Below are 13,978 nucleotides of genomic sequence, written 5' to 3' on the forward strand. Positions count from 1 at the left end.
TTTAAAGACCGATCAGACCATTAACACACTCTGAATCACTGCGGGAATATCCATGACAACCACGAATTATCACATATCCGTACGCTATTATTTTCACTAATCACAAAAGAGTTCCAGCAAAAAAATACATTTTAACTAAATTATGTTTAACTGAGGTGGAAGAAAAAGCATCTACCATAGCCGCTCGTGTAAGATAGGTTCATCCCGACCCTCGCGCAGGGTGTTTTGCGGAAACTCGGTAAACCTCGTTTCCGCAAAACACCCTACGCTCGGGTCGGAATGAACCTATCTTACACTCTCGGCCATGGAAGATACTTATAATCGCTTAATAAGTCGGATCATCAAAAATGGTGGGACCGAACTTGCAACCAGTTGAAACATACTACACAGTATTATTGCGCCATTTTAGACAAACTTATGACGAGTTTGATTTTGATATGTAAAAATAAGCACGGTCGTCGTTTAAGAACGTATGCAGAAAGAAACAATCAGAATATCAAAAGCATGCATGCCAGATATTAATAGATAATAGTAGAAACACGATGTTATTTTGGTCAACATTAAAGCGAGGCACATATAAACAGCCTGAGGCAGTGAGCTCAATTAAGCCTAATGCGTGCGTTAAATATTCCAAGTTTTTTACTTTTTTACCCATGGTATTGATGGCATAGGCACTGAATTTTATAAAAGTACCATTACATTGATAACGTATTAAAAGCAGGAAAGGCCCATGGTATTGAGGGCATAGGCGCTGAATTCTATAAAATTACTATTGCATTGATAACGTCTATATTGAATATTATATTTAATAAAATTCCTTCATCCGGTGAATTTCCGGACATTTGGAGTACTAGTTTAATTAACCTTTACATAAGTATGGTACTTAAAATGACCCAGCCAACTATCGTGGTAATGTTATATATAGGATTTTTTCAAATACTGTCACAGAAAGAATTACAAAATGGTCATAGCAATACAGTGTTTTAGATGAATCGCAAGCTGGTTTTAGGGCAGGTTATTCTGTTGTTGATAATTTGTTTACATGGCAATGCCTAATACAAACATATTTGTCAAAACCAGGCGGCAGATTTTACGTGTTGTATATTAATTGGGCTTTTGATTCTTCGGGTTACTACAACCTTTTCTCTAATATGATAAACAAAGGCATAAAAGATAAACTCATAAACGTAATTTACTATCTATGTATTCTTAACTCAAGGCTCATGTTAAATTATATAATTTTTGGTTGCTCCTTTGATGACGTCATATAACATGATGAATAAATACAAAAAAAGTTTATGCCACTGAGGGTTTTAAGTGTAATATTGGGACAAGGCAGGGATAATTGTATTCTCCAATTTGATTCAATCTTAATATTAATAATCTATGCCAATATCTTAAAGATACTTGTACCCAGGGTGTTTTCATCACGGATAATAGTCCTGATATACACTGTTTATTGTACGCAGATAATGTGGCAAATTGTGCTGATTATTATTGGTTATGTTAATTGCATTATTTTGATTGTTATTGTGTATATGATGTTTGTGTCTTGATTATTGTGTTTGGGTTATTTCAGATAACTGTTCATACGTTCATTAACGTTCCTTTACGTTCCTATACGTACAATAGCGTTACGATGTGTTCCATTACGTTCTATTATGCTGACTGATTGACTGTTTGTTTGTTTGGAATAAATTTGAACGAGTATATTAAAACGAGTTCCGGTTTATTATGTGAAAAGAAGATCCCGCGGTGTAATGACTTGAAACCGCGATAAAAGTAATGCAAATGAATGAAAATATATTCACTAGAAAATAATATATCATGATTAAAATCTGGATAGTTAAGGTAGGCGTACATAGGCAATTTATATCAAAGAAATATTGTTTACATATCGCTTTGACTTGGAGGTTGGGCCTGACCAGTAGATGAAGCCTGATTTTTGGGGTCATCGGTTCAAAGGTCAAGGTCACAGTGACCCTGAATGCAAACTCCGGTTGTCTGGTTACCGAAGTGGTTAGTGCACTCGCTTCTCACCAAGGCGACCCGGGTTCGATTCCCGGCCTGGGCACATGTGAGTTTGGTTTGTGGTCACCCAGTCGGACAAGTGGGTTTCCTCTGGGTACTCCGGTGTCCCCCACAACACAAGACCACACTCTCGTGCAAAATCGTGCCAACGAGAGTGATTAATATAAGTTGCAATAGCTTGGTTCACAATCGTTGTAAAAATAAATAAGTTTAAACTAATGCAAATTCGACAATTCCTGGACCTGTGGTCATCAAACTTGACATGACGGTTGGGCCTGACCAGTAGATGACCCGTATTGATTTTAGGGTTCAAAGTTCAAGGTCACAGTGACCTTGAATGTGAAAAGGTTGTCCTAGTGATAACTCGTCAATGCTTGCACCTATGGCCCTCAAACTTGACTTGGAGGTTGGGCCTAATCATAAGATGACCCCTATTGATTTTAGGGCTCATGACCTCAAAAGTTAAGGTCACAGTGACCTTGAAATCAAAAAGCTTATCTGTGTGATTACTATACAATGCCTGTACCCATGGTCCTCAAACTTGACATTTAGGTTGGGGTTGACCTATAGATGACCCCTATGACAGTTATATTCAGGGATGGAGATAAAGAAGTTTCCGAATAAATATGATTAACATTATCATGTATATAATTATACATAACCTCCCCCCCCCAAAAAAAAAAACAAAAAAAAAACAACATACGCGTCATTTACAAACAATCCCTGATTGATACTGCCACCTATGGTTATGGGTGCATTTTCGTTTTTTCAGAGTCTTGGGGTTTTCGTAAACTTAATTAAATACTTTTATCTGCTAAATTTAATACCAAAAAAAAAAAATTACATTCACACGGGTCCGTTTACAAAACTTTAATCAATAATGTAAAAGGTATTTAAAGTGTAACAAAAGCAAAGAAAACTTAGGAATACGGATAAGGAAGGAACTTACCCTGTATAAATTATTTCAAACGAATGAATAGGACACCTGCATTCAGAAATGTTTGCCTTATTAAGCAGAATGCTTTTGATCATTACTGAATTGGTTCTAAAACTCCCCCACCAAGGAAAAAACTGACAAGGGTACTCAAATAACAATAATTATCCACTTTAATTTTGCACAATATAGTTGTCAACACCCTAGGATAGTTGATAACACATCTGTTCCAAAGTTGGGTTCATGTCTTTAGATAATTCCACTTAAAGGCCTTAGATTTTAAATGAAATTGGCTCGTCATGATATGACTGGGATCAAATTCAGTGACTTCATTGCTAAAGTTCCTTGATTATTTTAAGTGTATTTTAATTATTTGTCGGTAATCAAATATAGGTGCAATAGCAAGTTTTTAATCATTTTACAATCGAAGGTTTTTTTATCATAATTTAACAATTAACAGTTTACTTAATATTTTATTACTACAGGGTGTATTTTTAACTTTTTTTCTTTTTTTGCAAACTCTTTTTTGTTTTAGAAAATATTATAAGAGGCCAGTAAATAAGTCCAGAACAAATCATTGTGACACGTTGTGGAAAATATTATATGAGCAAGAATTGGCAAGTAGAATTGTGCACAATTATCTTTTTGCAGCGAAAACATCCTCAAATTGTATTCAAATGATTTATTATGCCTGGGTAGGAGAAGAGGTTTAGGCTAGCACGCAGGGGACTTAAACTAGACAGTGGTTGATATATAAGTATTTTGTGTCAGTAAAAAAAGAGTTGTCTCCCCTACCTCATGTTTATTCAATTAAACGAGATTTGTCAGTCAATTGTTCCACGGTTTTTATGAAGTATAACATGGTTGCCGAAGGGTACCAACACCTTTCATAGTTGATTGTCGGTTTGTACCTTCTGACATTAACCCCATTGTATTATGTTGGTATCCTTTGGGAATGTTTTATGTGAAGGTATGAATATGTAAAACATATACCGAACAAAAGAAATGGTTTTGGAATATTACAGGCCATATAATTTCCGATTCCCGTTGATATACTGAACAAAAATACAAATTGCAATAACTTTACCTCTACCCTATTATTAGAAAATAACCTACATTTTCAGCCAATGAAATTGCATAAAGTAGTAGACTTAATCATTAAGACTGTCAACTTTCGCACGTATTTAATGGTCCGTCTTCAGCCAATCATCCGATACACACTCTCTGCGTCATATTTTGAGATGACAATGTATCGGCCAATAATGTTGTATTCTAGTTAGCCAGTTAGATGACCTGAATTAAAATCGAAATGATTAATTAATTAGCATCAGCTTCGTTTTCTTAAGAAACAACATGTGTTCAAACGAGTTGTTGTCTATGTAAGATTTCATTAACGTTTTCCGTTCCGTTCGTTTCGAATCGCATACACAAAGCAATTTATTTTTATTTAAAATTGTTAAAATAAGCTCACTACCAAGTTTATAATTTAATAACAACCTATTTTGGATCATTTAGGCTTATGTTACTGTTTGAAATGAAATAATAATAGTTTTAAGTTGACACCAGGGTCAGTTTCCCTGTACCACCGACGAAGATGGCGCAGCCTTAGTTGCAGATACGGGTGAACGCTGGTGCCGACTGTTTTCAAAAGGAGCCACAAAACTGGACGCGGTTGGTCGAACATGGGTCGGTGCAGTACGAAAATGTCTGCAGAGATCCATGATTCCGTTTTTTCCGGCCGTATATCCAGCCTGAGTGTACAGAAACTAAACAGGTCACGTTCGACTTACATAAACGCTGCTATGCGGAACCATCACCCTACGCTCCGAAGATTTGCGACGTTGGATTCGACAATTGGATCAAGGTTATGGGAATTGTGAAAATTGCGCTTACTAAACAGACATGGTTGTCTGGTAGCGAAGAATCAAATGAAGCCCTTGCAGATGCAGCTGCAGGGTTGATTGAAACGTGTGACTGGGAGGTTCCGAAGTATAAAATACTTCGCCTAAAACTGAAACGGATCGGGCAGCGAATAATGCAATTTATACCCAAACTCCCATTTATCATTGGTAAGCGTATCCGAAACGCCTTAAGAGCAAAATTCAGCATTGACAAGTATTTGGTTATCACGTTTCATCTAAAAGACAGCAGCAAACAAAAGCGCAGCGTTGATGAGGGCGAGTTTTCGTCAGTTTACGTGATGGTTTTGTCAAGGGAACAGTATGACCTACGCTACAGTGAAAATGACCTTGGCATCGAATCCAGCAGTTTATCCTCTATCTACAAGTACGTGATCAAAGAAATAGAGAGCGGCAACCTTAGGACGGATCCGTCTGACGATTACGAAGTTGAAGCATACACAACGTGTGATGACGTCACTTGCTCTAATCCACAAAATGCCATAAACCGTTCGATTGAGGATCTTACTCCGGGTCAAACGGCGCTTATTGTATTAATGGCGATTGTATGCGTCCTTTTGGTTGGCGTCGGTGCGTTTTATTGTGCTCGTCGCCCATCAGCCGTCTACAAAGAAAAATACACTAAATTTTAGGCCAACAACGACGGGAGGGAAGACAAAATAGAAAGTTAGATCTTCAAAATTAACATGGACCATAAATTAGTGTTACTTTGCTGCTCAAAGTACTAAAAAGAATTGAAAGTATCTCTACAAGTATTTTCTACATTGTAAAAGACACTATAACCATCTTATCCGTTTAGCTTTTCCCATCTTTTTGTAATCTTAAGTAATCTAGTGTATCCGGACCGTTATGTTAAGAATGGAAAAAGACAATAAACATCACAATCAATGAGTTGCCTTTTTGTTTACTTGATCTCCTATTGCCTAGAGAGGCGTATCAGGGAACTTTTTCTAATGATCGCCCGGGTGGTCGGGTTTGTCCACCATGTCTGTAAACTTTGCGCATTCTCGTTGAAATACTGCCTTGCCTTCGAAAAAGAATAATTATCCCGGTTGTATCCTTATTTCCTATCAGGGCGTCCTAATATCGTTCTAAGTGTTGCAATTTCCTGAGGCTCTTACCTAAGACATTTTCCAGAGTGCGCACTTGAAATGGTGAAATCTGCTGAATTATAGCTATCGAGATTTAGTTTATAGTCCCACATCTAATCCCATATACGTACTTCATAGGACTGTGAAAACCTTTTCCTGTTTATATCTTAAATAAACGACGTATGGTAAACTGTAAAACTTAAGTGACCACACACATTGGCATAGAATCGACCTGCTTAACCTACCTTTTTCAATCTATTAGTAGTAAATTAAATATTTTAAGTGCGAGGTTAAGTACTTACCAAGTAGTTTAACTGACTGTTCCAAAGCGGTGTTGTTTGTATGTGGTGTGCCTGTGTTGTTTATACGTGGAATGCCTGTGTTGTTTGTATGTGGTATGCCCGTGTTGTTTGTATGTGGTATGCCCGTGTTGTTTATATGTGGTATGTCCGTGTTGTTTGGATGTGGTATGTCTGTGTTGTTTGTATGTGTTATGCCTGTGATGTTTGTATGTGGTATGTCCGTGTTGTTTGTATGTGGTATGTCAGTGTTGTTTATATGTGGTATGCCTGTGTTGTTTGTATGTGGTATGCCTGTGTTGTTTGCATGTGGTATGTCCGTGTTGTTTGTATGTGGTATGCCTGTGTTGTTTATATGTGGTATGTCCGTGTTGTTTGTATGTGGTATGTCTGTGTTATTTGTATGTTTTATGTCTGTGTTGTTTGTATTTGGTATGTCCGCATTGTTTGGAATGTCCGTGTTGTTTGTATGTGGTATGTCCGTGTTGTTTGTATGTGGTATGTCCGTGTTGTTTATATGTGGTATGCCTGTGTGTGTTTTTTAGGTGGTATGTCCGTGTTGTTTGTATTTGGTATGCCTGTGCTGTTTGTATGCGGTTTGCCTTTGTTGTTTGTATGTGGTATGTCCGTATTGTTTGTATGTGGTGTGCCTTTGTTGCTTGTATGTGGTATGTCTGTGTTGTTTGTATGTGGTATGCCTGTGTTGTTTGTATGTGGTATGCCTGTGTTGTTTGTATGTGGTATGTCCGTGTTGTTTGTATGTGATATACCTGTGTGGGTTTGTATGGGTATGCCTGTGTTGTTTGTATGTGGTATGCCTTTGTTGTTTGTATGTGGTATGCCTGTGTTGTTTGTATGTGGTATGTCCGTGTTGTTTTGTACCTTGGCTTTCTATATTGTGATCTTCGTCGGGCGTTGACCCTGTGCCTTCAAGGATGTTCATCCTAAGTTGTCTGGTTTTCGGTCTTGTCATTGCAGTTGCCGTTATTTTATTGATATTCTTCCTGTGCGTAAACTTTCGATATAAAACATATCTTTGTGCACGCGTCTCCCAGGCGTGATAAGATAGTGAAACTAGATCATTAAATGGTTTGAATACTTCTTGACTCCGATTCCTAAACGTGATTGAAAAGTAATGAGTACTTCTGGAGTGCGATTCAAAACCGTGAATAGATATGAATGAGACAGCTTCAAACGTTTTAGTATACCTTGAGAGCAATTATTGGGCGTGGTTAGGTACAGATAAGATAGATATAAATATTGGAAGGAATCTTTGAACCGATTCCCAGACATGATTACATAGCGATATTGAATCATTAAATGCACATATGGACAACATTTAGCATAATCTGTCACAGTTATAATTATTTACATTTTAATTCAAATATCTGCAACCCATTACACACATAATTTAATTGGTCAAACCGACCGAGTTACACGCCATCTAGGTTACGCTAGATTTAACAACCGACCTTTATAAACACTGTACATGTACATTGTACATTGTACATGAAACGTTACTGCACAGTGAACATACCTAAATCGAAAGTAGACGGACTTCGATCATCTATATTTTATCTGTAGGTGAATATTTCTAAATCAAAAGAAGGTTGATTTTTGAAAGATTTTATTTATATCGGAAAAAGAACTTTCTTTTACACAAAGCGGGTGTGCACTTAACTTGAAAATTATGGCTACCGGGAGATTTCCTGAAACTCTTCCAGAATGTGGTAGTGACGCCGTCGGTGAAAGAATCGGGATCAAGTGTGAACCTTGCCGTCGTCGGAACAGGTCGGATGTGGCATCATTATTCTGTAATACATGCAAGGAATATCTATGCGATGACTGCTGTGATGGACACAAGATATACCTGACAAACGTAGATGAACATCAAATCGTGGCTGCCCAAGACGCCTGCATCACACCGAAAGTCAATCTGAAGGGAATGGATCAGTGTTTAAAACATAAACGAGCATTCATGTTTCACTGTAAAGACCACGAAGATTTGTGCTGTGAAATATGTGCCTTTTCCTGTCATCGTAGATGCGACAATGTCCAGGAAATAGCGATGGTCGCTAAAAACGTGAAAGAGGATGAAAGGGAAAAGATACGTGCATCTACTATAACTGCCTCAGAAGTTATAATGAAATGTAAAGAGGATCAATTGAAGAACGTTTCGCGAGTGGAAGAAATCATAAAAGAAATTGATATATACAAGGAAGACTTATTAATGAAAATTGAGGAAGCAAAGGCGCAAATTGTCAGCGAAATGACTAACCATAACAAACAGGAGGAGGAACGTCTTAATATGAGGAGAAATGCGGCTGAAAACCTGAAGAAAGAACTCGACACGCACTTGGCAATGTCGGATAGCGTTCGCAAGAATGGAACGGAAACGGATATATTCATTTTAAACCACATTCTCAAAAGGAACCAAGACAAGGCATCGCAAACATTGAACACTTTGTTGAAGAATGATTACACCGTCAAAGTAGAACTAAAAATAAACGCAAACATTTTAGAAATTAAAACTACTGATGTCGCATTATTTTCATTAAATGAAACACAAAAGCCAAACTCACAATCATTCAATGTAGTCAAGGAAATCAAGACAACAAAAGGCTCTACAAACGCTAAGGAGGTCCAACAACGGCCGGTGCGTCTGGAGCTGTTGAAAACCTTTGACCTCGTGAAGACAGGGGACGACAAGTTTCCGCCGTTTGTTCCTGGCCTGGACTTCCTGCCCAACGGAAGGATCGTCGCCGTGGATAAGTTGAACTTGAAATGTTTTATCTTGAGTGACGCACTGAAGAGGTTCGACACATTTTATAAATTTAACACACATCCAAGGGACGTATATTCTTACTCTGATAACAATATTGCAGGAATCGCAGATCACCAAACCATCTGCCTGCTGACAATAGACAGGCACAACACGATAACGCTGACGAAGACGCTGAATACGTCCACCTTATGTGGCTCCATCTGTCACCTGAACGACCGCACGTTCGTAGTGAGCACTTATTACAACTCACGGCATGCCAGGATGATCGACGTGGACGGCAAAGAGAGCGACTTCGACAACGTCAAGTTTCCTGGGAAGTCGTATGGGATTGATGAAAGTAAGTGTACCTTCATAACATCTCGGGATACTCTTGTTCTTACGGACAGGCATGCTGACACTGTTTACATATACAACAACGTGATCGCCAAGAGCATTGAGTTGATCGATGTCCGTATACGGGAACCGAGAGGCGCATGCGTTGGTCTCGATGGCTCCGTGTTTGTCTGTAGTGAGGACACAAACTCCGTCATCCAGATATCTCCCGATGGGAACATATTAGCGTCATGTGACGTCGACATGACCTCTCCGTCGACCGTGACTGTTTCCAGGGACGGCTCAAGAATGGCCGTGAGTGGATTGATAAATATGAAACTGTTTAAAATAATACAATAATAAAAAATAGAATTGTTAAGCTCAGTAATAAATAAACGCGTATTGTATAATGTTATGTACAAGTAATATTACTTTTTGTTCGAACATTACCTTGGAGTATTTTGTAAATAAGATTCTTGTAGTTATACAATGTATTTTTTAAAATTAAATCAAACTTTATTTTTTCATTGTTATGTATATACAATTATTGCCAAAAGACGTTAAGCTATATGTTTTACTCGTGCACGAATCCCGTATGTATGTGCCTTTAACCTTCAGATAAAGAAATGATACATAATGAGCTCCGGTGTATGTGCCTTTACTCTTACGATTTCAAAGGTATCGAAGGGAATACCACATCATGAGTCCTTGTGAATGTGCTTTAACCTTCAGATATCAAAGGTATTGAAGGGAATACCACATCATAAGTCCGTGTGAATGTGTCTTTAACCTTCAGATATCAATGGTATTGAAGGGAATACCACATCATGAGTCCGTGTGTATGTGTCTTTAACCTTCAGATATCAAAGGTATTGAAGGGAATACAACATCATGAGTCCGTGTGTATGTGTCTTTAACCTTCAGATATCAATGGTATTGAAGGGAATACAACATCATGAGTCCGTGTTATGTGTCTTTAACCTTCAGATATCAAAGGTATTGAAGGGAATACCACATCATGAGTCCGTGTGTATGTGTCTTTAACCTTCAGATATCAATGGTATTGAAGGGAATACAACATCATGAGTCCGTGTGTATGTGTCTTTAACCTTCAGATATCAAAGGTATTGAAGGATATACCACATCATGAGTCCGTGTGTATGTGTCTTTAACCTTCAGATATCAATGGTATTGAGGGATATACCACATCATCTTGGAGTCATATGACGTTGACATAAAGTGCCCCCGCGTTGTGACCGTCACCAGGGACGGGTCCAGAAAACCATGACTGACATAGTAATACACAGAACATGTTATTGTCAAGATTAGTAATACTAACGCGTACGATAATTAAAATTCCTTATTAGGACATTATGAATAGTTTGTTTTCAGTTTGCTGTAGCAATTAATTGTTGTACCTGAAACAGTGCACTTATTTATATTGTATGGTTACGTATGTAAAATAAATACAACTCACATTATAAGTATAGAAAATGTTCTTGAAGATGATGATGCTGCTGGTGCTGCTGGTGCTGCTGCTGCTGCTGATGATGATGATGAGGAAGATGATGATGATGATAATGATGTTGATAGTTGAAAACAAAGAAGATAAATCAAACAGAGTCATGATATACATGTAAGACCTATAAAACAATCCCGAGACACTTATCAAAAGTTTAATAAAATAAATAAATATGAATTTAAAAATGAGCTTCGTCTTTTTTTTGTCATATTTGTCAAATAAGTACTGAAATTGATATTACGGGGATTTAAATTCACATAAATGTACATTGGATACCTTAAGAAATATATTACAAAAGAATGCACCGTATATTGACAAAGATTATATGGACTTTTTATACTTTTAACATTAAATTGTAAAACATTCACAATGATCTGACAATCAAGATAAAAATCAACAATACAAAATCACTTAAGAATTATCTCACAAACTACTTGTATTAAGTATCAATCAAACAAAGTGAATGGGTGAAAGATAAAGATAATTTGTGATATGCTTTCTGGTGGTTTATAGAGATTTATCAGTGAAAAAACTGATATTATTCCACTGAAAATAACAATTTGCACTGTTTGAATTTTTTGCCCGCTCTCAATTTCAAATAAAACGTCAGTTCTCACAGAACTTGGACACAATATTAAGAAAGTAGATAAAAATGTTACAGTCAAGGTCATCATCGATATTTGCTTTCATAAAATAACACATGGTACAAATTTCATTGCTGTAGCTTCAAAAATAAGGAAGTTGGTATAGGTGGCTGGGCGAGCTTTGATCCCAGGGTAATGATTTGAACATTCCTAATAAAGGGTCATTATATGATGCTACATAACAAATATCAACGGTTTTGGCCATGTGGTTTAAAAAAGTATTAAAAAATAATCTTAGATATAAGTCTATAGGAAACTTGTGAACCCCAGGGCGTGGCCAGATTTGTCCACTGGGTATACTTTTAAAAGAAAACTTGGTGGTGGACCGCTGTATGATGCTACATACAAATTTCAAAATATCAAGAGCCTGGACCTAGCGGTTTCAGACAAAAATAAGTCTATAGAATACTTGTGACCCCGGGGTGCTGCCAGTTTTGACCTCAGGGGCACGATTAGAAGACCACTATATGATGATACAAACAAAATGTCAAGGGTCTAGGCTTAGCAGTTTTAGACAGGATGAATTTCAAAACAATTCCTTTATAATTCCCTATATAAGTTTGCTAGAAACTTGTGACCCCCAGGACAGGGACAGGTTTAGACAAAGCGGGAATAATTTGAACAACTAAGTAGAGAACCACAAGGCAATGTAACACACCGAAATAAATAGGCCTCGTGGTTTTGGGCAATTTTTTGTCGCTTGAAGCAATTGATGACGGTAAACTGACGGGCGGACGGACGACGGATGGTTAGCGCTAGGAAAAGCTCAGACGGTGAGCACGCATTGGACAGTATCGAATAGTGTTTGCAAGAATGAAACAGTTGTGGAAATATTCATCCTAAACCATATGCTCAAAAGGACGCAAGACAAGGCATCACAAAAACTGAACATTTTATTGGAGAATGATGACGCCGTCGATAAGGGACTAATTCGTAACGAAAATATTGCTAAAAACTCACACTACCCATGTCGCATTCTTTTAAAAGGACAAAGGAACCCAAAACACCATCATTAAATGAAGACGGAAGTAACACCACCGATATTTAAATTGAATGGATCCCAAAACACAACCATTAAATGAAGACGGTTTAGTCAAGACAAAAACACCTCTACAAACGTGAACTAAGTCCAACATTGGCCGGTGAGTGTATAGCTGTATGAGACCGTGGAGTTCGTAAAGACAGGGAACAACAAGGAACAGCCGTTTGTTACAGTACTGGACAACCTGTATAACGGCGGGTCGTTGGTGTTGAACGCTGTCAATGCTGAATGTTTCATTTTGAGTGACACATATATTTAAATTAAGACACACCTTATTCACGTATCTGCTTACTCTGCTAACAATCTTGAGTAACTCTCAGTTTCGGAGATGTCCATACCATTTTCCTGCTGACAGTGTGCAGTGACAACACGAATACACCTACAACGATGCCTACTTTGACTCCATCTGAACATTGAACGACCGCACGTTCCTGATGGACATCTGGGGACATGGCCTGCCCTAAGACTGACGTTGACGGCAAAGATAGTGAATTTCACAACGCGAAATTGCACTTACATGATTGGTTTATGTTGTGCACCTATATACACTTTTCCAGGGACGGCTCCTGTTTCTAGAGAGGGCTCTAAAAGACGGTAACCTCAACAATTGCTGATAAATATTTTCTGATTATTGTGTGGTAAGTCAGTTGTTTTGTATGTTGTAACCCTGTGTTGCTTTGTATTTTGGCTTTTTATATTATGAATTCCGTTGGGTGTTGACCTTGTGCCTCTTAGCATGTTCATCGCAATTTGTCTGGCTACCGGGCTTGTCATTTGTAGTTGTCATCGTCTTAATAATATTTTCTTTGGGCGTAAACTTACCATATAAAAACATACTTATAATGCACGCATCTCCTAGGCGTGACGGGAGTGTGATAATATATCATTTAATGGTTTGATACTTCTTGAGTCCGATTCCTATTCGTGATTGACTAGTACTGAGATCTTTATATTTTTGAGTACTTATTGAGTGCGATTTCCAGCCGTGAATAGATATGAATGAGGCAGCTTCAAACGTTTTAGTGCTCCTTGAGCGCGATTATAGCTCGTGATCAGATACAGATGAGATTGATATAAATATTTAAAGGACTCTTTGATTGCGATTACCAGGCGTGATTACGGAGTAGTATTGAATCATTAAATGCACATATGGGCAACATTAAGCATATTCTGTCGCAGTTATAATTATTTACATTTTAATTCAAATATATGCAACCCATTACATACAATTTAATTGGTAAAGCCAACCCAGTTACATGCCAGAAATTTCGTTTAATTTATCTTATCATCTTTCTAAGTAGGTTACGCTATCTAATAATCGACCTTTAAAATACTGTACGAGAACATGAAACGTCATACTTTCCGTTACACAAAGGGGGTGTTACTTAGCTAGAATACT

At 37.6% G+C, this 13,978-nt stretch overlaps 1 protein-coding gene across 1 annotated transcript; it reads left to right on the forward strand.

The window, feature by feature from the left end:
• Nucleotides 1-7,964: 7,964 nt before the first annotated feature.
• On the forward strand, nucleotides 7,965-9,731 carry LOC128219488 (uncharacterized). Its single transcript, XM_052927296.1, has one exon. The coding sequence runs from the start codon at nucleotides 7,965-7,967 to the stop codon at nucleotides 9,729-9,731; it is 1,767 nt and encodes a 588-aa protein (XP_052783256.1).
• The last annotated feature ends 4,247 nt before the right edge of the window (nucleotides 9,732-13,978 follow it).

The sequence above is a fragment of the Mya arenaria genome, chromosome 15 (genome assembly GCF_026914265.1).
Source record: "Mya arenaria isolate MELC-2E11 chromosome 15, ASM2691426v1".
Classification (NCBI taxonomy): domain Eukaryota; kingdom Metazoa; phylum Mollusca; class Bivalvia; order Myida; family Myidae; genus Mya; species Mya arenaria.